Source organism: Talpa europaea, assembly GCF_964194135.1.
Source record: "Talpa europaea genome assembly, chromosome: 2".
NCBI lineage: Eukaryota > Metazoa > Chordata > Mammalia > Eulipotyphla > Talpidae > Talpa > Talpa europaea.
Window position 1 is genome coordinate 138,157,809 of NC_140068.1, and position 26,630 is coordinate 138,184,438.

The following is a 26,630-nucleotide window of genomic DNA, read 5'->3' on the forward strand; positions in this document are numbered from 1 at the left end:
CTAAGGGGAACACAATCTGCCTAAGAACAGGATGCTGCCAGAGGGGTTGTGACGAATCATGAAGATGAATGGGTGGTCGGCAGTGAAATAGTCATGTAGCATCCCCGACTGACGTATAAGTTTGACAGCTGTGGCAGCCACTGCCTCTGTGCCCTCCTCAGTCACCTCCACAAAGGACTTGTGGATAATCTTTGATACAAATATATCTCTGGCTTCTGTCATGCCAGACAGATCAGCTTTGCTGCTGCTAAAGACATCTTCCACACCCATGCGAGCCAGGTGGAAGCTGAGATCATAGGTCTCTTCCAGCTTGAATTTGGGCAAGTGCACATGGATATAACTATAACTACACATATTCTCAGGCTTGGTCCACTCACGCAGGTTTTCCAGAGTCAACTGCTGCTCGATCTGGAATTAGAATGTGCAAAGAGAAAACAATTTTTTTTAAAAGATTTATTTTATTTTATTTATTTATTTATTTATTTATTTATCTATTTATTTATTTATCTATTTATTTATTTATTTATTTATACAAGCACTGGGTACAGTCAGCAGTGCGGGAGGGTGAGAGAATCCACCAGAGCCAGAGCGGGGAGCAGAGCAGGCAGAAGGACCGAAGTACACTGCTGAGGGGAGCAGCGGGTGGCAGGAGAGGTCTGCGCGCCATGAGGGACCCTCCTCCGGTGGCCGGGGAGCAGCCGGGGATCGAACCGGCACTGCAGAGGCTGTGGGCAGCATCGCAACTGGGCATTCAACCGCTGCGCCACCAGGGAGGCCCCAGAAAACAATTTTATACAGGTAAGTACTAAAGGGTTATTTAAATTCTTTTTTTTTTTTTAAGATTTATTTATTTATACAAGCACTGGGTACAGTCAGAAGCGCGGGAGGGCGAGAGAATTCACCAGAGTCAGAGCGGGGAGCAGAGCAGGCAGAAGGACTGAAGTACACTGCTGAGGGGAGCAGCAGGCGGCAGGAGAGGTCTGCGCGCCATGCGGGACCCTCCTCCGGTGGCAGGAGAGCAGCCGGGGATCGAACCGGTGCTGCAGAGGCTGCGGGCAGCTTCCTAAAGGGTTATTTAAAGGAACAGACCCTAATATCAGTTGCTCCTCTGTTTCCTTCCTGTTTTGCGCCAGTTCTTTCCAGCAAATGGGATAATGAACCACACAGAGCTGAAATAATCTCTAATAGATTTAACTCCTAGAGAAAAATAGAAAAGTTTCTAGTTCCTCCTCTGAAATGGAGTAATAACAGCACCTACCTTATTACATTGTCATGAGAATTAAAAGGGTTTGGACGCAGTAAGGACTATGTAAGTGTCCGCTGTTATCACTGCTGTTTTATTACATGATGGGACTAGAGCAGAACCATCATTACCCTTCTTCTATTGCTGTTGGTCATCCCTTTCCTGAGACTCTTCTTATAATCAGAAAACAGATGAAGGTGGAAATATAATTGAAAGAGGAACATGCTGATTTTCACATCTTCTTTATATGCAAATAGATGCTACATTAGGATGCCTCCCAGACAGCAATGGTTAAGGAGGTTATAAAACAAAGAAGGCTAGAGACACTGAGGAAAAACCATAATCTCCAGGAGGGCCTGTTCCCGTCCTGGCAAGAGATTCCATAGCCTTCAAGTCCTTATAGTAGAACTTTATACAAAGTTCACACTAGGAATCAGGCTTAACCCTCAAGTTCACTTGTCTCAGGAGACTTCTTTTTTTTTTTTTTTTTAAAGATTTATTTGTTCATACATACAAGAACTGGGATACAGGTCAGACGTGTGGGAGGGTGAGAGGATTCACCAGGAAGCAGAACAGGCAGGGTGACAGAAATACGCTGCTGAGGGGAGCAGCGGGCAAGACAGGAGAGGTCTGCCACGCCATGTGGGTTTCTCACCAGCCAGCAGGGATTGAACCCATGCTGTAGAGCATTCACAGTGTTGTGCTCAACCAACTGCGCCAACAGTGGCAGCCCCTCATGAGACTTCTTCTATGATAGAGTTACTGGGAATTTAATTCCCAATCCGTGTGCATTGTAAGGAGAATGGAGCGTGTCATAAAAGAACTCGAGTATAGGATAAAGCAATAGGCCATGTTTGGGTGTTTTAATTTTGAAGAAATTAATTTTAATAAAACAAACCCTCAGTCTCTAAAGTTTAAGAGAGTTGGCATGAGCTGCCCGTGACCAGCATGACATCTAGTGTAGGTCTTTGTACGGTCCCCACACCTGTTCATTGACAGTCCCTGAAATTCTAGATGGAGGGTTCTCATGGGTTAAATGTTCATGATTAGATTACAAAAGAATAAGGAAGTGACATGACATCAGTAAACACACAAGGAGCACTGACCACTCAGCACACACGGGAGGACTCACACAGGAAAGGAGGGAGAAGGACGAAACGCAGGAACATCACCTTCTCCAGCCCCGTGGACTCATCCTCCATGTCATCTGGCAGCAGGATGACCATGCTGAGCTCCCCGCCCTTGTACGGCAGTTCCAGCACGCGGCACTGGAGCGCCTGGATGTAGCCGAATGGCAGTTTCTTCATCTGGTACATCATTTTCACCATTTTTGTTTCTCGCTGAAAGGATGGAAGTAAAAACACTATTATCTGCATTCATGTAGAGCAAAGAGGACGTTTGCAATTGTAGAGCAAAGAGATCATGCATGGACTCACCTTATTCAACCTGAATGGAGCGACCCTGGTTTTCTCTTTTCTAAATTCATCCTGCCAGGAGCCTTTGAAGTAGATGGCATTCACCAGCACAAGCTTAGTCATGCTATCCACAACACCTGCAGCCAACATTTCTGGAATCTTCCCTAAAATGATAAAGTAAGTTGCTTTTTGTTAATCCACTTCTCAGCACTCCAAATCTAAAAGGACATTTGGTCAGCACAGAAATGCATTTCAATTTACCTTTTCCATTTCATTTCCCTTGAACATGGTGTGAGGTAAAAACCCCCGTGGTGTGTCTGACTGCACCAACTCACCAGGCTGATGAATGACACACCCACCCATCCCCAGAGCCTATACTTCAGTCTGAGTCTAATGTGCTGAAGAGCAGAAAACAGGAAAATGCCCCTTTTCTGGAGTGTGATCACAAGGAGTCTTGTTTGTGAATGGCCATTCTTTTCAGGATAACACTATATATAGTCTTGCATGACAGGGTTTTTGAGTCACTAGTAAGTCAGTCCTTCTTCAATTCCTTTCAGCAACCCTCAAAATATGCAAAGGCAGGTTGGTTCCTGAATCATGAGCTCCACTCATCTAACCCTCCCACACGTCAGGTATCTGTAGACACCTCGTCTCATTCCATGACCTGGAGAGGAGACAGATGCCCAGCTGGACAGCACAACGCACTCGCCACACCCTGAGCCAGGATGCAGGTAAAAAGGTTCATGACCAGTAGTGGGTGAGCCCTGTTTCAAATCTCAGGGTATTTCCTCTCAGTGGTGTATTAAATAATTTGGACTGGTTGAATTTGCCCTCCTACCCCCCCCCCCAATTTTTATTCCTTTTATTCTACAGTCAATACTAGCTTTAAATTTAAAAAGTAGTTTGAGGGAACTTGGGGGAAAATATTTAGTTGCTTTGGTTAAATCGTGTCTGCTATTCCACTAGAAGGAATCTAATTTTTTTAAAGATTTATTTTGTTTATGCTTGCACGAGCTGGGGTGCAGACCAGAGGTTGAACAGATGAAAGGATTCACCAGAAACAGAGTAGGGAGCAGGACAACTGTATCTACTGAAATACACTGCTGAGGGGAGCAGTGGGGAGACAGGAGAGGTCTGCTGGGCCATGTGGGTCAGCTCCCTGGTCAACGATAGAACTAGTACTGCAGTGGCTGGGGATAGCTTCATAGTGCTGAGACTCAACTCCTTGTTGAGTTTCAGGGATGCCTGGAAATTTGATGTTATTTTTAATAGCTGTACAGAACTGGAAATGGGGGGTACACACCAGGGTGAAGTAGGGCAGAGGAGGTAGGGAGAGGGTGTGGAGAGTGAATACCATGCAGGTGGGCAGGTGGAGACGCAAAGGCAGGACCCTTTGTGAGGACCACTCTGTCCACCCTCTTACCTTCCGTTTGCTCTTTGACCCACTGGTTGATCACCATCCTGGCACCTTCAGATTCGCCCTGGAAATCCACACTGGCCAGCTCAGCGCCATACAGTTCCTGAGTTGAAGCTAAGAACTCCTATTAAAAAAAAAAAAAGAAGACAATAAATGTTATGAATGATTCTTGGTATCTACAGAAGTCATTTTCTAAGATCTTTCAACAATAAAAATGGGGGCAAGACAGAGTGGGGTGCAGAACAGGCAGACTGACTGATATACACGGCAGAGGGGAGCAGCAGGGAGACAGGAGAGGTCTGCTGCACCATGTGGGTCACCGTCCTGGCCAGGGATCAAATTTGTGCTGCAGAGACTGTGGACAGCTTCTCAGCGCTGTGCTCAACCCCTTGCACCACCAGGGAGGCCTTGTTTATAAAAATTTGAACCGACTTGATTTTCCTGGGGGGAACGCACACAGTGTCTAGTGAGCAGTAGGACTGAAGCAGAAAGTACTTACTGGGAGGAAAATAAAGGTTTTTTCTCCGAATAACCTATTCACCAGTTTCAGAACACAGGATGCGTCCAACTTGGTGACAGCGGCGATTAGATGCTGAAATCTGGAATGAACCTTCTCAACCGCGTCAAAATGAAGAGTCTAAAACGGAAAAAACATTTTCTATAAACATTTACTTTGAAATTATAAAGTGATTCCCGGCATTTGCTTCCATGAGGGTAATGTGTTGTCATGACTAAGCACTGATGACCCCAGCCTACAACCTTATTAGTTTTTCTTTGAAGAACAAACGATGGAGAATCCAAACCTTACAGCTTTGTGAGAGCTAATCATCCCACCTTAGAGCCTGCTTTTATGTCAGTTTGTTTGGTTATAATTCTGGTGCTGCAAAGATGAGTGGTTAGTAAACTAAATATTTCTACAAGTCTTTTCCCCAAGAAAATCATAAACGGTGTGTAAACATGAATCCTCAAATCTAATTTTGTGTCATAAAATTTTATCCAATATTATTTGACTGAAACTTCTGAGAAATGAACCTAAAAACTAAGAATTATCACCTCTGCAGGAACAAAGTTATTACAGGTTGAGGATTTTTTTTTTTTTCTAATGACACCGTGAGCAACAGTAACTCGCTTATTTAAAATACTTCTTTAAACATAACTTTTAGCAAAAGTTTAATTCCCCATATGCCAATGCAAATAAAGAATGCTTTTATGGCTTTATGAGGCCTGAACTGTTCCTGCTTTGAAGACACAGATGAGCAAACCCACACAGTGCACAAGTTCAGGTTATCATGGATACGGGGCATTTACCTCGTGCTGTGATCTACCCGTTTTAATAGAAATGTCCCGAAGACTCTTAAGACTATTCTCGCTGAGGTCACAGAGTCCCAGAATGGTACAGAATAGAGCTGAGGTGACCTTTTAAGAAGCAAATCCAAATTTGTACCAATGGATTCTTGGAAACTTTAAAAGGCTTTTCTATCTGTGGTTCTGCAGATGCGGGTCTCATTCACTTAGAGATGTTTCCGTGAAGTGGGGTCATAGAGGCTTTGCAGCTGGAAGGTCCATAACCCTGACCCCAGGGCTGGCCGTCCTGGCTACAGGTGAGTTTCAGGTGTGACTGCGGTGGCAGAAAGCCCTTCACTGCAGCCACTCCTTTCCCTCACTGTCAGGGAGAGCCAGGGTCCCTCTCTCGGAAATGAGGCACATCTGACACAGGTGCCCCCCACACCTATAAGTGGAGAAGAAGGTGGGCATAAGCCGCCTTTCCAGCTGGAAGAATCACCCAGGGCTTGGCCCTGCCCTACAGAGCCCCACATCAGGCTCCCTGTTCTATGCAGGGCCTCCTGCCCGCAGGCCCAAGACATCAGAACTTAGAGCCACACCCAGCACTGGGCATAGGCGGGGCCTCAGAACAGAATTCCCCTGTCTCCTTGTCCCCCTCAGCATGCAAGTCCACCAACTTCCACAGCAGTGCATTTCCTGGTGTCCGTCTGCTCAGAAGTAATTTATGTGACAGGCGTTCTCTGTTCCCAGCAGGTCTGCACATGCAAAGCTGACCCGGGAAAGGCTGATTCCCGGAGGACAGGCTGAGGCCACAGAGCCAGGTCTGGCAGAACAGCAGAGTCCTGCCCTGCGCCAGGGGTCCTGGCCTGCTACTTCCCCATTCTAGGCTAATCATACCACAGAGCTGGCACCTAGTAAGTGCTCATTAAACAGGGTACTCAGAGGGAAAGCCTGCAGCAAATGAACTGTGCCTGGGGTTTTTCCTGAAAGTGTCCCCCACAGTGGGGATCTGAGCCCAGAAACAGATTTTACATGCACATGGAGAGCCCCAAGGCCAGCTCTCCCCATCCTCGGCACAGACACTGACAGGGAAGGAAGGAGTCTCTCTCTCTCATTTTTTTTGTTTCTGCTGACCTTGGACAGCTGGGCCGCAGTGTTGCCTCTGGTCCCCAGAAAGACCATGGCCATCGCCAAGGAAATGCTCAGAGGAGAGAAGAAGAGGTTTTCACAGGGGCTGTCTTTACTCAAGGTGAGGAACAGGTCCAGGGCGAAGGCAGAGTTGGCGGCGCTCTGCTGCTCCATGGCGAGGCTGCAACACAGACCCGAGCCTGGTTCCTCCTGTGCACATGGGCCGTTAGGAACCGCATTTCCCCAGCCCCATCCTCAGCCCCAGCCACCCACCCTGAACCCTCCAGACCTGGTACTTCCTCTCTTCTTTTTATCCAGGAGGGTCAGACACATTCCCATGGATACAAATGTGGCCCCAGCGATGGCCCTAGAAGTGACTGTCTGGGTTTTTTATGGGTCTGACCCTGCAGCAGCTGAATCAGGAGGGACGTGTCCCTGAGTGTAAGGAAGTTTCTGCTCCATAACCACAGCCACCTCCTATGCGTTAAAGCAAATTTCAGCAAAGCAGGTACAGTCATGTGCACCTTTGAGGCACCGGCCCTAGTGTTGGGAGAGGGTAAGTTCCCAAGGCCAGCAGCTGCTGTAGGAGTTTGAGAACCCATCTGGCAGGGCAGCTGCAAGGGCTAAGGTGACTAGATCTTCTCTGTCCCGCCTGTGGAAGGCAGAATGCTTAGGATGGTTAAGCACCCGGTCACCCCAATGTCCCTGCTCTGAAACCCAGGTTCCCCACATATAGGTCAAGATGAACACAAGAGTTTCTGGCTACTTGGTGTGTATATAATGCAATGAATTCTTTTTGTGACTGATGCATAATCACTGGATCACACCCGCCTCCTCCCTTTTCCCCCAGCCACAGAGGGAAGTGGCTTCAGGGCCTGGCTGCCTGGAAACTCACCAACAGTTGGGGAGCGAGTTCCAGAGAGAAAGGAAAAGCAATCTGATCTTAGGCTTTTGAGCAGCCAGTCCTCATCATCCTCCCCAGCCAAAGCTCCTGGCAGTGCAGCCAGGCCCCAAAACTGTTTTTAAGGACCACAGCTCCCCCACAGAGACCTGGTCAGAGGGGCCTGTCTCCACTTTGCCACGGCAATGCCAGGGGGGCTGCTCCTGATCTCAGTCCATGAGCCCCTTGTTGGCCTTTCTGCTCACCCACCTCCTTGCAGCACCCCTGCTTCTCGTCTTACTCATTTCTTGGCTGGACTGGATCCTTCCAAGTGTGATGTCTAAGCTGAAGGTCCTGTAGCTGCCACCCTTATAAATGCGGAAGGGGAGTGTCCTGTACACAGGGCAACCCTTCTCCAGAGGCTTCTATGAGTCTGCAATACCAGGGTTAATCATGACTAGTGGAGCCCAACACCAGCTCCACACAGCGCCCTCCACAGGGGATAAGCACCTTCCTGAGTTCTAGGCAAACTGGGACACTGACAAGGACTTGATGGACTATTTCTTACTAAGGGGTGAGTGACTGAGATGACATTTGTCACCTCTTAAAAGGCAAGCTAGCCAGACCTGTATAGAGAATCCACAATCTATATATACTCCAAACTCTCTCTCCTTGAAGTAAATTTCGCAACCTCTTTCAAAGTGGAAAAAAAAGAATCAGCTAAACAGCACCCTTGATGGCACTTGGTGAAGACGTCCTTGATACCTTTCAGGTACCAAAGGGAGTTCAGACCCCTCACTCCCCTCACGAGGCTGGGTGGACTCACCAGTCACCATGATGATTCACAATGGTGTGAATGAAGTATTTCTTGACTATTGTCCTTATATAATTTTTACTCCCTGTATGTAAAAATAGAATGTCTAAGGTTGAATATTAAAGTAACTACTGGGGAGAGGATGTTGGCTTGGGTCATCTGGTCTGAACTGCGTAGGTTTGTATTTCACCAAACTGTATAGGAATTGAAAGTGTGAAGTAATTCTGCATCCATCAGAACTTCCTCCCTGCTGACAGGCAAGTCTCCATTTGAAAAGGGAAGGAGAAGACCCTTTATAATGCAAAAGGGCAAAGAAAACCACAGTAATGAGGTGTACAAATGGTCTCCATAGGTAAAAAAAAGAGTTTATAACTGAGACTGTAGCTTTTGTGAGTTTGTGGGAATAAAGAACCAATATTTATGGGAAGCCTGTTATGGTTACAGTGAAATCCCTGGAGGAAATCTGTTCCTTGTCCAGCATGTCTCACAGCACTGGAGACCCATGTACAGGCTTCCCCAGGAGGCTAAAATGAGAAAGGAGGAGGAGCTGCCTGCAAAAGTTGAAAGTTGAGCTGCTTGAACCAAAGACACAGTGCTCTGCATTTTTTTAAAGATTTGTTTATTTATGCATATAAGAGCTGGGGTACAGGCCAGGGGTGTGGGGGGCAAGAGGATTCACCAGAGACAGAGTGAGGAGCAGAACAGGCAGACTGACTGAAATACACCGCTGAGGGGAGCAGCGGGCAAATCAGAAGAGGTCCTCTGTGCCACGTGGGTTGCCTACTGGCCGGGGTCGAACTCATGGTGTAGTGGCTGCAGACAGCCTCATAGGTTGCATCTTAACCTCTTGCAGTAGGGAGCCCTGTTCTGCATTTTTATTTCCCCCTGACATGAGTGTTTGTGCTCCGGTGACTTAGGAATCTGGGTCTGAGGCCATTCTACTTCGAGGACAGCTTTGCTCATTTCAGTGTTGGTGAAAGCAGGCCCCGCCGCAGAGCTGGGAGGCAAAGACGGCTCCCCTGCCCCTGGCTGGCGGTGGGAGCTACTGGAAAGGCAGTGACCATTTTCTGTCCACCCCCAGAAGCTGTTTCTGGCGATGTAAGCAGCAGCAGGTGGAGGGCATTTCACTGCCCGCCACCAGTGACCACACTGGCGCTGAGGCTGCAGGCAGAGGCCAGCAGTGATGGCGGATGGCTGTGGTTCCCAAGCACACAGCCCCTGGTTCAGTGCTGCAGGGAGGACCATGGGGCCCCATAGGGCCAGCCTCAGCACGGTGGCTCCTCCAGCGACAGGCAATGGAAGTGCCCAAGCCCCAAAAGCTTACACAGTCTCTCACCCATAGGTTCTTAAGTCTCTCCTCACCCCTGACATCTCCAGCCCCTCCTCTCCCGGGCCCTCTCCTGCCCCCTTCACAGTGAAGCTGGGGCTGCCCTGGCCTAGAGTGAGGGGCTTCTTCGCAAGGAAAGACTGGAGCCAAGTCTGCGTCTTGTGTGTTACAGGGATAAACCCAGGGTCCCTGTGGACACAGGAACAGGGATTAGGGGTTCCGGCAATGTGTTCTTGATCTTCTTGGAATTAGGTCTGAAACAGGTTCTGAGCGGGGCTCTTACTGGCACCATACACCGTGACAGTTAGAATGTGGACGTTTCAGTGCCTTAGGGGCCTGGAGAGTTTCCTCTGTGGTGCCCCTCCTGGTGGGGCAGACAGATCAGTCCTTTGCATGTGAATTTTTCTGATTTCCCTCCCAAGAATAGGCTTTTGGGGTCAAACCTGAGAACTCTTCACCAAGTGCTGGTCCTGACCATGTTCCCTTGGGTTACTCTAAGAGTTTAGGGATCTACATCTCCCATGTAAACCCATGATCCACTTGCAGTTTCCCTTTGTGTGAGAGGCGAGGGGGTCAGTCCCAGTCCCCAGGGTGGGGCTTGTGTGGAGCTGCAGGAGCTGGCAGGGCCCTCATTGGAGAGATGCACCCTGTACCAGGAATAACAGAATGAAGAGGTGATAGCTGGAATATAAATCCGGTCATCGGGGCCACTCCTAGCTGTCACCTCTCCTTGGGGCTCTGCCCCCCTCAAACTTCCCTCCATGTCTCTTCTCACTCTCTCATTGGTGTGTGTTGTTCCTCAATGCTCCCCTACACCTCCCCTTGTTTATTAATATCTCCCAGTGCCTGTTTTACTTTGTCTTATTGTCCACTAGCTAAACCCAGTGTTTGTCTTTTTCATTGCTTTACTGCTCGCATTTCCCTGGACTTGCTCCATTGCTCCATCGCTGCTTGTCATGGCTCCTTGCGGTGAAACTATTGCACAGTGTGGACATTGACCCTGTCCCCTATGGACAGGCATTCAGGCTGTTCCAGGGACCACGGGCTGCTGTTGTCATGGGGCTGGAACAAACACTGCACAACATATGGCTATTTGGGCTGATAGTTTGATGATGTAAGGACAGATGACCAAGAGTGGGACTGTGGGTCATATGGTATTTCCATTGTTATTTCATAAGGATAAATGCCGCCCACTTTCCATAATGGCCACACCACCTTCTGTCTAGGGGAATGGGGTTCCTGGCTCTCCCTGTCCTCCAACATTTCTGTTGGGGGTGTTTTAATAGGGCCATTCTCACAGGTGTGAGATGCTGTCTCACTGTGTTTTGTACCTCAGAGAACTTAGTTCAATTTACCTTCAAAAAGTTCAAAAGACAGGAAATATTGAACAATGGCTGAGTGCATGTGAGTCTCCTGCTCAGCTATCACTCCCTCCACAAGCTCATGAAGACATACTTGTACATTATCTTCTAAAAATGCTGGCTTGGTGCTTCCGTGTGGTGCAAGGGGTTAAGCCCAGCACTATGAAGCTGTCCGCAGCCACTGCAGCATGAGTTTAATCTCAGGCCAGGGAGCTACCCACATGGTGCAGCAGACCTCTCCTCTCTCACCCAGGGAGCTACCCACATGGTGCAGCAGACCTCTCCTCTCTCACCCACTGCTCCCCTCAGCATTGTGTTTCAGTCAATCTGCCTGTTCTGGTCCCCACTCTGTCTCTGGTGAATCCTCTAACCGCCAGCACCTCTGGTCTGTACACAAGTTCTTGTATGTATAAATAATTAAATCTTTAAAAAAAATGCTGGCTTGCCTTAGTTCTACAGTCCTTCTGTAGAATGTTTTTAAGGCAGGAATTAACTTGAATTTTTCTCCATATATGGTCCCAAATGACCTAGAACTATTCCTTGGGAAGTTTCTCCCTTGGTTCCACCAGGATAGCCACAGAGAGAGCCCATTTCACACCACAGCCCACATAAGCCAGCCACTGCCATAGCAACTGGTGTCTTAATGGACGTGGAGAGTCTTTATGAGAAAACAGCCAAGTAGCAGGGAACGCTGAGATCTTTGCCCCCTGCTTTGCTTAAGAGTCTCTCCTACTCCATTTTTCTTTCACTGGTTTCTTGGCATCTTTATGTGAGACCCCACTTCTTGACTCCTTGGGACCTCACCAGAGCTACACATGGGGTCAGATAAAGGAGAACACAACAGGGAAAACAGGGCATCCCCAGGCAGCTCTTAAATTTAGTGTTCTCCACATAGCAAAATTTCCAGTCAAAATTGGGCCGAAAATGTAAAGATCCTTTTCCAAAAAAGAAACGCAAATGGCTATCAGGGAAATGCAAATCACAACCTCAAGGAGATGCTACCTCACTCCAGTGAAAATTGCCCACATTAAAAAAAGTAGAAACAACAAATACTGGGAGTATGTAGAGATAAAGGAACCCTCTTCCACTGCTGGTGGGAGCTAAACTCTCCAGCCACTATGGAAATCTAGGTAGAGGACCCTAAAAACACTAAAACTGGATCTACCCTAGATCTAGGGATTACACTCCTAGCGATCTACCCAAAGGACATTAAAAGAAAACTAAATAGAATGGAAACCTGCACTCTGATGTTCTTTACAACTCAGTTTATAATATCCCAGTTATGAAAATACCCCAAAATAGATGAATGGAATAAAATAACGTGGTATATTTACACAGTGGAATATTACTCAGCAATCAAAAAGGCAAACTCATGCCAATTGTGGCAACATGGACAGAGCTGGAAAGGATTCTGCCAGCAAAACTAAGTCAGAAGGAAAAAGAAAAACAATAGATGGTCTCACTTTTATTTGAATATTCAAAAACCAAACAAAAGGTCAAGAAAACATCAAAACTAGCAAGCTGCCCATAACTCTGAGGTACACAGCAAAGGAGGAGGTGGGGGGAGAGTGCATCAACACAAGGTAATATGATGATAGTTCATGGGTGATAGGGTGGTGGGAGAACAATGGGGGCTACAAAGATGGAAGAGAACTATATTCATAATTAAAAAAAAAGTAATAGCCTGAAAACTAGTCCTATGACGCATAACTCTTTAGGACAAAGATCAGGGTAGGTTATCTTTGCCAAATGGAGGCTTCATTGGGATTCTCTCCTCTATTTCAACTGATTGTCTGCTTTTAAGGCTCCCTGCACCTCCCAGAGTGTCTATGATAATGTCTAACGTTCTATTCACTGAACCACAGTGTGTTCATGTTTCCCTGCACTGACAACTGCTTTGTCAGGAATCTACACATCTGGGAGATCTGTTTCAACTTAATGCTTTCAAAAACAGTCCTGGAGCTTTACAATGCAAAGAGAGGAAATATGACACCTGTGGCAACCTACTTGAATGTCAAGACCCAGCAGAACTGCAATTACAGAGGAAATGAAACATTTGGTTTTGGACAGTAGTTTTATTGGTGACGTTATAGCTGCATTAAAAGTCAGATGAGTAAACTCTAATTTGACCATATATTTGTACACCCTCTAAGGGGAGCACAATCTGCCTAAGAACAGGATGCTGCCAGAGGGGTTGTGACGAATCATGAAGATGAATGGATGGTTGGCAATGAAATTTTGCTTTATCATCCCCGATTTATACATGAATTTGACAGATGTGGTGGCCGCTGCCTCTGTGCCCTCCTCATTCACTTCCACAAAGGACTTGTGGATAATTTTCAATACAAATATATCTCTGGCTTCTGTCATGCCAGACAGATCAGCCTTGCTGTGGCTAAAGAGATCTTCCACACCCATCCGAGTCAGGTGGGAGCTGAGATCGTAGGTCTCCTCCAGCTTGAATTTGGGCAAGTGCACGTGGACATCCCTATGACTACGCATATTCATGGGCTTGGTCCACTCACGCAGGTTTTCCAGAGTCAACTGCTGCTCGATCTGGAATTAGAATGTGCAAAGAGAAAACAATTCTATACAGGTAAGTACTAAAGCAGCAGTGACATAGAGGATGAGTCCACAGGGCTGGAGAAGGTGATGCTCCTGCAGTCTGTTTAAGGAACAGACCCTAATGTCAGTTGCTACTTTGTTTCCTTCCTGTTTTGTGCCAGTTCTGTCTAAAAATTGTGATAATGAGAGAGTGTGTGTTCCAAGCCATCAAGGGCCCCAGTCCAGGGAGGTTGACATCAGCTCCAACAAACAACCATCCATCCATCTCTCCATCCACCCACCTATCCATGCATCCATCCACACACCACCCATACAGCACCCAGAGTACAGCCTCATCCTACCCATTTATCTACCCACTCTTCCAGGACTCAGTAATACTCCACCTTATATACTGAATCACTGTGATGGGCTCTGAGGGTTATTATTACCATGAAGGATACATACTTGTTAACTAATTGGTTGTGTGGTGAAAGGGAAAATGTTAAAGTTTTCTTCTATCTATTCTATTTATTCTGAACCCACAATCACTGTGTTGATCTGTGAACCACACAGAACTGAAATAATGTCTAATAGATTTAGCTTCTGGGGAAAAATAAAAAAAATTCTTAGTTCCTCATCTGAAATGGGGTAATAACAGCACCCACCTTTAGTCTAACATTGTCATTAGAATTAAAGGACTTGGGACACAGTGAGGACTATGTAAGTGTCCTCTGTTATCACTGCTGTTTTATTACATGATGGGACTAGAACAGAACTGTCATGACACTTGTTCTATTGCTGTTGGTCATCCCTTTCATGAGACTCTTTTTATAACCAGAGAACAGATGAAGGTGGAAATACAATTGAAAATGGGCATGCTGATTTTGCCATCCTCTGCAAATATACTACATTAGGATCCCTTCCAGACAGGAAGATTTGAAAGGAGAGAGTGGCAATGAAACACAGAAGGCTAGTGACACTGAGAAAAAAACATAATCTCCAGGTTTTGCCTGGTCCCAGTCCTGGCAGGAGATTCCATAGCCTTCAAGTCCTTATAGTAGAACTTTAGACAAAGTTCACACTAGGAAACGGGCTTAACCCTCAAGCTCACTTGTCTCATGAGTCTTCTTCTATGATAGAGTTACTGGGAATTGAATTCACAATCTGTGTGCATTGAAAGGAGATTGGAGAGTATCATAAAAGATCCCTAAGAGCATAGGATGAAGCTATAAGCCATACATTAGGGGCTTTCAATTGTGAACAAATTCATTTCAATAAAACAACCCTCAGTCTCTAAAGTTTAATTAGAGAGTTTGCATGAGCTGCCCGTGACCAGCATTACATCTAGTGTAGGTCTTTACATGGTCCTCACAACTGTTTACTGAGAGTCCCTGAAATTTTAAATGAAGGACTCCCAGGTAGTAAATGTGACGTGCTAGATTACAAAAGAATGGGGAAGGAAGTGACCTCAGCAAAAACATAACAAACACACACAGGAGGACTCATACAAGAAAGAAGACAGGAAGGACAAAGTGTAGGAGCATCACCTTCTCCAGCCCTGTGGACTCGTCCTCCATGTCATCGGGCAGCAGGATGATCATGCTGAGCTCCCCGCCCATGAACGGCAGTTCAAGCACGCGGCACTGGAGCTCATGGATGTAGCCGAATGGCAGTTTCTTCTTCTGGTACATCGTTTTCACCATTTTTGTTTCTCGCTGAAAGTTTCAAAGGAAATTCACTATTATTTGCATTCATGTAGAGCAAAGAGGACGTTTTCTCCTGTAGAGCAAAAGAGACAGTGCATGGACTCACCTTATTCAACCTGAATGGGGCGTCCCTGGTTTCCTCTTTTCTGAATTCGTCCTGCCAGGAGCCTTTGAAGTAGATGGCATTCACCAGCACAAGCACAGTCATGCTACCCACCACACCTGCAGCAAACATTTCCGGAATCTTCCTTGAGATGATAAAGTAAGGGGTGGAGCAACATGGCGGCGAGGAGACGCTGCGAGTAAGATCTCCCATTAAAAAAAGTTAATAGGGAGGAAAAGCGGCAGGTCCCAGTGAGAACTGGGACACAGAAGATAAACGGGTGACTCAGCAAACTACCCGAAGAAGAAAGTTGCCATAAAAGAGGACTAGAAGGGAGGAAAGCGCAGAACCCTGCTCCCCTCCCCCACCCACAGAGTCGGCACTCTCCGACCAGCAGAGAGGAGTTAAAAAACAAACTAAAATGACCAACAAGAACAAACAACGCATCAAGCGGGACTGTGAGTGGAAAGGAACTATTGCAGCCACCACACCCCGTGAACGGGAGCTGTGGAGAACCCTGCAGGATTCACCGTGGTGGTGAGCGAACGGCTCCGGGCGCCATTAGAGAACAACAAAGACCACCGGAGGAGACCTGCACACAGCCCGGGCCCGGCCAGTAAGCTTGCGCCGAAAAGCAGCGTGCTTGGCACGCTTGAAAAGCAAACGCGGATCTGGATTGCGGCTGCCCAGGTCCCCGCGCCTGCGACCTAGGCTTGCGGGGAGACACGCGGGGACCCTCACTGAGGTGAAAGTCCCTCACTGAGTAAGCAGGAACCAGGTGCCCAGACACGGGAGCGGGGTGCAAAAGGCGCCATTCCCACGCCACTGAACTGGGCTACAGTCTGCGTCCTGGACCTGAGGGCTTTGGAACTGAGACCCGGGGAATGAAATTCGGGGCGTGGGTTCTCCACGACGGTGGGGCACAAGGCAGACACAGCACCCCAAAGCCATTGAGGTTTACCCTACCATTCCCACTCTGTTCCCTGTCCCACGGGGGAGGGGGTGTCGAAAAACAGCCCCCCAAGGACAATAGGAGGGATCTCTGGCGCCACCTAGTGACCAGAAAAAAAAGTCACTAACACCCCACAGAACAGGGAAATTTCTTAAGAAAAGACTTCTTGAAAAGGGCAGAAGGCTTCTGGAGGACCCAGTGGCCAGCTGGGAAGTTAGCCCACGCCAGGCCCCTCTCTACCAGCAGTCTGAGCCCACAGAGGGAGCAGACACCCACGTCCGGGGCAGACCAGGTGCGCAGAAGAGTGTGCCTGAGACCGGATGCGCAGGGACTGCATCCCGCTTCCCATTTTAGAACAGGGACATTTCTTCAGTAAAGACTGCCTGAAACCAGCAGAAAGCTCCCTCAGAAGCCAGAGATGTCTCCTGGAGGAGCCAGAGGGGAGCGGAGAAGTTCACCAAGATGCCAGCCAGTCCAAGCAACACAGTGTCCCAATGCCAACGACAAATTAGAAAACAGACAGTAGGGAGTAGAAGAACCACACGCAACCTAACAACTCCTCAGGAAAGAAGCACACCACAAAAAGAAAACCACCCCCCAGATTGCAACGACAGTAACTTGGAAGAACTTCTGAGCCTTCCAGAAAGAGAATTTAAAATTGCCATGATTAAAAAAATGACAGAACTCATAAAGGAAAACAATGATCAGAAGAAGGAAATTGAGTTCCTAAAGAGGGAAAACAATGGTCAGAAGAATGAAATTGATTCCCTAAAGTGGGAAGTAAAAGAAACACAGGAGATCAAAGAATTAATGAAGGAACTAAAGAATTCTGGGAAAAGCAATGAAAGCAGAATAGATGAAATGGAAGAACGAATAAGTACTCTTGAAGACACAGAAATAAAAAGAACCAAAACAGAAAGGGAAAGAGAAGTACAAAGGAAAAAGAATGAAGAAAGACTTCGGGAACTATCTGCCTCCATGAGGAAAGGAAATATAAGAGTTATAGGAATTCCAGAAGGAGAGGAGAGAGATGTAGGAACAGAGAAAATATTCCAGGAGATAATGGAAAAGAACTTCCCAAACGCGAAGAAGGAGCTGAAAATTGATATACAAGAAGCAAGAAGAACACCAAACTTCCACAACGAATGGAAAAATACAGCAAGACACATAATAGTAAAGCTCCCAAGAATCCAGGACAAGGAAAAAATAATGAAGCTGACAAGAGGGAAGAAACAGATAACATTCAAAGGAAAACCAATCAGGCTGACATCAGACTTCTCTGAAGAAACACTACGGGCAAGGAGAGAGTGGAGGGACATACTCAACAGACTCCAAGAAAACAGATGCCAACCAAGAATATTCTATCCCACAAGGCTCTCCTTCCTCTATGAAGAAAGAATAAGGACCTTCCCAGACAAACAGAAACTCTGGAATTTCATTATGACTAAAACCCCACTCCAAAAAATACTACAAGGAATCCTAAAGCCAGAACCTCAGAGGGATGAATAACAATGAAAGAAGACCAAAAAAAAAAGTTATTAAAAGAATAAATAAATAAAATCAAAGGAAAGACAAACACAATGGCAAATACAGATGCTAACATATCAATATTAACTCTAAATGTAAATGGACTAAACTCTTCAATAAAAAGACACAGAGTTGCAGCCTGGATTAAGAAACAAAACCCAACCTTTTGCTGTCTCCAGGAAACATATTTAGCTACAAAAGATAAAAATAGACTCAAAGTTAAAGGATGGAAAACAATCCTACAAGCAAATGGACCAAAAAAGAAAGCAGGAACAGCTATACTTATATCAGATAAAACAGACTTCAAACTCAAAAAAATAAAAAGAGACCCCAATGGTCACTACATTATGATCAAGGGGACATTACTTCAAGAAGAAATAACACTCATTAACATATACTCACCAAATGAAGGAGCACCAAAATATATCAGACAACTGTTGTCCTCTCTGAAAACAGACATCAGAGAAAACACATACGTAGTGGGAGACTTCAACACACCGCTATCAACAATGGATAGATCAACAAGACAAAAAATAAGTAAAGAAACTAAAGCTCTAAATAAGGACCTAGAGCATTTGGGCTTAACAGACATCTATAGAACACTAAACCCAAAAAAAAACGGAGTACACATTTTTCTCAAGCGCACACGGGTCATTCTCTAGGATGGATCACATACTGGGGCACAAGACAAACATCAACAGATACACCAAGATTGAAATCATACCAACCATCTTTTCTGACCACGAAGGCATCAAACTAGAAATAAACCCTAAAAAGAAGGCAAGGAACTATCCTACCTCATGGAGATTAAAAACCACACTACTGGAAGACCACTGGACTAACGAGGAGATCAAAGAAGAAATTAAAAAATTCTTTGAATTGAATGACAAGGAGGACACCAATATCCTAAATGTATGGGATGCAGCAAAAGCAGTAATAAGAGGAAAATATATAGCAATAGAAACTCACATCAAGAAACAAGAAAGAACTCAAAGAAACAACCTAATCTCGAAGCTCAAAGATCTAGAAAAAGAACAACAAAAAAACCCCAAAACCAGTAGAAGAAAAGAAATAATAAAAACCAAAGCAGAAATAAATGAAATTGAAACTAAAAAAACAATCCAAAAGATCAATGAAACCAAGAGCTGGTTCTTTGAAAAAATCAATAAAATAGACAAACCCCTAGCCAGGCTCACAAAGGAAAAGAGGGAGAAAGCACAAATAAACAGGATCATAAATGAAAGAGGAGAAATCACAACGGACACAGCAGAAAGCAAAAGAATAATCAGTAACTACTATGAACAGTTATATGGAAACAAGTTCAACAATCTAGAGGAGTTGGACAAATTCCTACAACTCTACAATCACCCAAAGCTAGATAAAGAAGAAATAGAACACCTAAACAGACCAATTACAATTAGCGAAATTGAAATGGTAATCAAAAACCTCCCCAAAAACAAAATCCCAGGACCTGATGGATTTACAAATGAATTCTACCAAACATTCAGAGACGAATTAGTGCCTATCCTTCACAAACACTTCCAAAATATTGAGAAGGAAGGGACAATACCAAACACGTTCTATGAAGCCAACATTACACTAATACCAAAACCGAATAAGGACAACACAAAAAAGGAAAACTACAGGCCAATCTCCCTAATGAACACTGATGCAAAAATCCTCAATAGAATTTTAGCTATCAGAATCCAACAATGTATCTCTTTGATAATCCACCATAACCAAGTAGGATTCATTCCAGGGACACAAGGATGATTCAACATCCGAAAATCAATCAATGTTATCCAACACATCAACAAAAAGAAATATAAAAACCATATGATAATATCAATTGATGCTGAGAAAGCTTTTGACAAATTGCAACACCCATTCATGATAAAAGCCCTTGAAATTCTTGGGATACAAGGAACATACCTCAACATCATAAAGGCCATCTATGACAAGCCAAGAACCAGTATCATTCTCAATGGTGAAAAGCTGAAAGCAATTCCATTAAGATCTGGAACAAGACAAGGATGTCCACTCTCACCACTGCTTTTCAATATAATACTGGAAGTCCTAGCCAGAGCAATAAGACAAGAGAAAGACATCCAAGGAATCCAAATAGGAAAAGAAGAAGTCAAACTATCACTATTTGCAGATGATATGTTACTATACATAGAGAACCCCAAAAACTCCACAGAAAAACTAATTCAACTAATCAATCAGTTCAGTAAAGTGGCAGGATACAAAATCAACACACAAAAGTCAGTAGCCTTCCTATACACTAACAATAAATCTGAAGAAGAAGAAATAAAAAAAAAATCCCTTTTATTATTGAAACAAAAAAAATCAAATATTTGAGAATAAATCTAACAAAAGAGGTAAAGGACCTATACAAAGAAAACTATAAAACACTGTTAAAAGAAACAGAAGAAGACACAAAGAAATGGAAAGACATCCCTTGCTCATGGATTGGAAGAATAAACATTATTAAAATGGTCATCCTACCAAAAGCAATCTACAGATTCAATGCTATTCCAATCAAAATTTCAATGTTATTCTTCAAAGAAATAGAACACTTATTGATGAAATTCATATGGAATCACAAAAAACCCCAAATAGCCAAAGCTCTCCTGAAAAAAAAAGAAGGAAATGGAGGCATCACACTCCCAGACTTCAAACTCTACTACAAAGCCATAATTATCAAAACTGCATGGTATTGGAACAAGAACAGACATAGAGACCAATGGAATCGAATAGAAAATCCAGAAATAAACCCACAGATTTATGGTCAACTAATCTTTGACAAAGGAGCAAAGACTATGCATTGGAGCAAAGAAAGTTTGTTCAATAAAAGGTACTGGGAAAAGTGGGTCGCTACATGCAAAAGAATGAAGCTTGACCACTACCTCACACCATACACAAAAATCAACTCAAAATGGATTAAAGAACTAGACATAAGACCTGAAACCATAAAATACATAGAAGGAAATCTAGGCGAAACACTACGGGATTTGCACATCAAAGACATCTTTACAGACACATCACCCAAAGCAGTGACTGTGAAGGCAAAGATAAAAGCTGGGACTACATCAAATTAAAGAGCTTCTGCACAGCCAAAGAGACAATAACAAAAACAAAGAGAAACCCCACCAACTGGGAGAACATTTTTGCCCACAACACTAATGATAAAGGACTGATCACAAAAATCTGCAAATAGCTGATGAGACTCAACAACAACAAAGAAAAGAATCCAGTCAAAAAATGGGCAGCCGAGCTAAAAAGAAACTTCTCTGAAGAGGAAATGCAAATGGCCAAGAGGCATATGAAAAAAATGTTCAACATCACTTGTAGTCAGGGAAATGCAAATCAAAACTACCATGAGATACCATCTCACACCAGTGAGAATGGCACATATTAAAAAAACTAGCAACAACAAATGTTGGCGAGGGTGTGGAGAAAAAGGAACTCTCCTGCACTGTTGGTGGGAATGCAAACTGGTCCAACCACTATGGAGAGCTGTGTGGAGATTTCTGGACCTACTAAACATAGAGCTTCCATATGATCCAGCAATTCCACTCCTAGGTATTTACCCAAAGGACACAGAAACATCAATTCCAAAGAGCACCTGCACCCCTATGTTTATAGCAGCACTGTTTACAATAGCTAAGCTTTGGAAACAGCCCAAATGCCCAAAAATAGATGACTGGATCAAGAAGATGTGGTACATATATACCATGGAATATTACTCAGCATTCAAAAAAGATAAACACATGCAATTTGCAGCAACATGGATGGCGCTGGAAGGGATCATGCTCAGCAAAATAAGCCAGAAAGAAAAAGAAAAATACCGGATGGTCTCACTCATAGCAGGAATCTAGAAAACTTAAATAAGGGACCAGGAAAATGAATAACTATAAGATAGTGAAAATGAAAATCAACAAAAAACTATGAACCAGAGACACTTTTTGGGGGGGTGGGGAGCGGGAGGGGAGGGATTGGAGTCAGAATGGGGGGTTGCAATTGTATGGGGGAATATAAAAATAAAATTTATTATTTAAAAAAAAAAACAAAAAACACATGTAATCTAAAAAAAAAAAAAGATGATAAAGTAAGATTTTTTTGTTGTTGTTAATCCACTTTTCAGCACTCCAAATCTAAACTGACATTTGGTCAGCACAGAAATGCATTTCAAACACACCTTTTCCATTTCATTTCCCTTGAACATTGTGTCAAAGTGAAAACCCCCGTGGTGTGTCTGACTGCACCAACTCACCAGGCTGATGATGACAACCCTGCCCCCACCAGAGCCTGTACTTCAGTACGAGTCTAATGTGCTGAAGAGCAGAAAACAGGAAAATGCCCCTTTTCTGGAGTGTGATCACAAGGAGCTTTGTATGTAATTGGCCATTATTTTCAGGATAACAATATAGATAGTCTTACATGACAGGGTTTTGAATCACTAGAAAGTCAGTCCTTCAAATCTGCTGGGTGGCAGCAACCCTCAAACTATGCAATGGTAGGATGGTTCCTCTACTGATCACAGGCTCGACCAAGCACCCCTCCTACACACAAGTTGTCTGTAGTAGCCTCTTTTCATTCTATGATGGGGGGAAAGTGAGAGATGCCCAGCTGGACAGCACATCCCACCTGCCACGCCGCACCTGGAGCCAGGATGCAGGAAAGAGGTTTATGAGTATTAGTGTGTGAACCCCGATCACACTTTCAGGGTATTTCCTGCCAATGGTGGATTAAATAATTTGGACTGACTGGATTACCCTCCATGGCCCTAAATTTTATTCCTTTTATTCTACAGATAATATTAGCTTTAACTTTGAAATAAAATTTCGGGAACATCGGGGAAAATATTTAGCTGCTTTGGTTCAATCATGTCTACGATTCCACTTGATGGAATCTAAATTTTTAAAGATTTGTTTTATTTTGCATGCATGCATGAGCTGGGGTACAGGCCAGAGGTGCAGATGAATTTCCCAGAGATAGTGTGGGGAGCAGGACAACGGTATCTACTGAAATACACTGTGGAGGGGAGCAGCAGGAACACAGGAGAGGTCTGTTGCGCCATGTGTGTCAGTTTCCCGGCCAGGGATCAAACTCATGCTGCAGTAGTTGGGGATAGCTTCATAGTGCTGAGACTCAACCCCTTGTCCACCAGGGAGTCCCAGAATTTCTGTGTCTGATAGCTGCTCAGCACTGGACAACAGGTTCACCCTCAGGGTGAAGTTGGGAGGAGGAGGTAGGGAGAGGGTGTGGGGAGGGCATCCCATACAGGTGGGAAGCTGGAGACGCAGAGGCAGGACCCTGCATGAGGACCACGGTCTGTCCACCCTCTTACCTTCTGTTTGCTCTTTGACCCACTGGTTGATCAACCTCCTGGCACCTTCAGAGGCACCCTGGAAATCCACACTGGCCAGCTCAGCGCCATACAGCTACTGAGTTGAAGCTAAGAACTCCTATTAAAAAAAAAAAGAAGAAGAGGGCCTCCCTGGAGGCACAGCGGGCTGAGCACAGCACTATGAGGCTGTCCGCAGGCTCTGCAGCACCTGTTCAATTCCTGGCCAGCCAGGGAGATACCCAGATGGGGGGGCAGACCTCTCCTGTCTCACCTGTTGCTCTCCTCAGCAGTGTATTTCACTCAGTCTGCCTGTTCTGTTCCCCACTCTGTCTCTGGTGAATCTTCTCACTCCCCATGCTTCTGGCCTATATCTCAGTTCTTGTATAAAAATAAATCTTTTTAAAAAATTAAAATTTAAAAAAAGAAAATCAATGTTTTGAGTGACTCTCACTATCTACAGAAGTCATTTTCTAAGATATTTAAAAGCAATCGAAATTGACTTCAAGACATCTGATTCTTATAACCTAAAGATTCTAACAATTATATGATTGTTACCATGGGAAAATTATATGAAATTATTCATCTTAACCATTTTTAAGTGTAAATTTCAGTAGGTTTGGAATTGTATAAAATACAGATTCTTTCCTAACTTCTGCACAAATAACAAATACTGATTGCACTTGGAAGGGAGTAATGGCGTCACTCTTGTTTTAAAGCGACACAGCCAGGACCATCTCTTCACTTGTGAAAACCAAGGGAACATCATGAGTCGTATATTTTCTTTCTTTTTTTTTTTTTTTATAGAGGCATGTTTTTATTTATTTATTATATTTTGTTTGTTTGTTTTGTTTATACATGCACTGGGTACAGTCAGAAGCGCGGGAGGGTGAGAGAATTCACCAGAGCCAGAGTGGGGAGCAGAGCAGGCAGAGGGACTGAAGTACACTGCTGAGGGGAGCAGCGGGTGGCAGGAGAGGTCTGCGCACCATGTGGGATCCTCCTCCGGTGGCTGGGGAGCAGCCGGGGATCGAACCGGCGCCGCAGAGGCCGCAGGCAGCTTCGCAACCCAGCGCTCAACCGCTGCGCCACCGGGGAGGCCCATGAGTCGTATATTTTCATTTGGTATTATTTTTCAGAAAGTTTATAAAAATTTAAACTGACTTGATTTTGCTGGGGAAAAGCACACACTGTCTAGTGTGCAGTAGAACTCCAGGAGAAAGAACTTACAGGGAGGAAATTATAGGTTTTCTCTCCGTATAACCTATTAGCCAGTTTCAGCACATAGGAGGCGTCAGGCTTGTTGACAGCAGCGATCAGACTCTGAAATCTGGAATGAACCTTCTCTACCTCGTCAAAATGAAGAGTCTACAATGAAGAAAACATTTTCTAGAAACATTTACTTTGAAATTATAAAGTGATTCCCAAGAGTTTGTTTCCACAAAGGAATGTGTTGTCACTACTAAGCATTGATGACACCAGCCTATAACCTTATTAGTTTTTCTTTGGAGAACAGATGATGGAGAACCCAAAACTTATACCTTTGTGAGACCTAATCATCCCAACATTAGAAACTGCTATTATATCAGTTTTTTGGGTTATCATTCTAGTTCTGCAAATATGAGTAGTTGGTAAACTAAATATTTCTGCAAGTCTTTCCTTTCCCCAAGAAAATCATAAACGGTGTGTAAATATGAATACTGAAATCTAATTTTGTATCATCATAAAATTTTATCAACTATGATTTTCCTGAATGTTCTGAGAAATAAACCTGAAAACTAAGAATCATCACCTCTGTGGAAACAAAGATATTATGGATAGTGAACTTTTTTCTAATTACACCATGAGCAACAGTAACTCACTTATTTAAACTACTTCTTTAAACATAATATTTGGTAAAAGTTTAATTCCCGACATATCAGTTTTAAAACAAGAATGCTTTTGTGGTTTATGAGGACTAGGTTGTTCCTGCCTTTTAAGACACAGAAGAATAAACCCAACTGAGTACAAAGGGTACTGAGTACAAAGGTATTCACAGAATGGAATATGTGCTGTGATCAATCTGTTTTAATGGAAACACAGAGGAAGGCTCTTAAACTCTTCTCCCTGAGGTCACACATTCCAGAAAGCCACAGAATCGAGGCTGGGGTGACTTTTTAAGAAGCAAATCCAAATTAGTACCAGTGGATTCTTGGAAACTTGAAAAGGCTTTTCTATCTGTGGTTCTGCAGATGCGGGTCTCATTCACTTAGAGATGTTTCCAGAAGTGGGGGTCATAGAGGCTTTGCAGCTGGAAGGTCCATAACCCTGACCCACAAAGGCTGGCCGTCCTGGCTGCAAGTGAGTGTCAGGTGTGACTGGAGTGGCAGAAAGCCCTTCTCTGCAGCCACTCCTTTCCTGCGGTGTCAGGGAGAGCCAGTGTCCCTCTTTCGGAAATAAGACACACCTGGCACAGGTGCCCCCCCACACACCTATAAGAGGAGCAGAAGGTGGGTATCACCCGCCTTTCCTGCTGAAGAGTCACTTGCAGTAAGTCACCCAGGCCTTGTCCCTGCCTGCAACCCCCCATATTCAGGCTCCACAGAGTCCCCTGCCATAGGGCCTCCTGCCCACAGGGTCCAGGACATCAGAACTTAGAGCCACACCCAGCACTGGGCACAGGCAGGGTCTCAGAATACAGGGTCCCCTGTCTCCTTGTCCTCCTTGGCAAGCCAGTCCACCAACTTCCACAGCAGTGCATTTCCAGGTGTCATTCTGCTCAGAAGTAATTTACATGGCAGGCGTTCTCTGTTCCCAGCAGGTCTGCACATGCAAAGCTGACCCAGGAAAGGCCTACTCCTGGGGGACAGGCTAAGGCCACAGAGCCAGGTCTGGCAGCCAAAACAGCAGAGGCCTGCCCTGTGCCAGGGACCCTTGTCTGCTGTTCCCCCATCCTAGGCTAATCACACCACAGAGCTGGCACCTAGTAGGTGCTCATTAAAGACAGGACTCAAAGGGAAAGCCTGCAGCCAATGGACTGTGCCTCAGGCTTATCCTGAAAGTCTCCCCCACAGTGGGGATCTGAGCCCAGAAACAGATTTTACATGTGCAGGGAGAGCCCCCAGGCTGACTGTTCCGATCCTCAGCACAGACACTGCCAGGGAGGAAAGGGGTCTCTCTCATTTTATCTGTGTCTGCTGACCTTGGACAGCTGGGCCGCAGTGTTGCCTCTGGTCCCCAGGAAGACCATGGCCATCGCTGAGGAGATGCTCAGGGGGGAGAAGAAGAGGTTCCCACGGGGGCTGTCTTCACTCAAGTGTGCGGAACAGGTCCAGGGTGAAGGCGGAGTTGGCGGCGCTCAGCTGCTCCATGGCAAGGCTGTAACCTCAAGCCTGGTTCCTCCTGTGCACATGGGCCTTTAGGAACCACATTTCCCCAGCCCCATCCTCAGCCCCAGCCACCCCACTGAAGCCCTGCTGCAAACCTGTCACTTCCTCTTTTTTATTCCTGAAGGGTAAGAACACTTTCCAGAGCACACCAACGTGGATCCAGTGACGGCCCGAGAAGTGATGATCTCCACTTTCCGACACGTCTGAGCGT

General features: G+C 45.1%; 1 protein-coding gene across 1 annotated transcript; it reads right to left on the reverse strand.

Annotated features, from left to right (window-relative positions):
* LOC311186168 (leukocyte elastase inhibitor-like) lies at window positions 1-26,401 on the reverse strand (the record flags this gene model as incomplete). Its single annotated transcript, XM_084257050.1, is given in 7 exon segments — window positions 1-408; window positions 2,416-2,583; window positions 2,680-2,822; window positions 4,082-4,199; window positions 24,282-24,419; window positions 26,233-26,346; window positions 26,348-26,401. Coding segments are annotated over 7 exon segments (1,143 nt in total).
* Window positions 26,402-26,630: the final 229 nt, after the last annotated feature.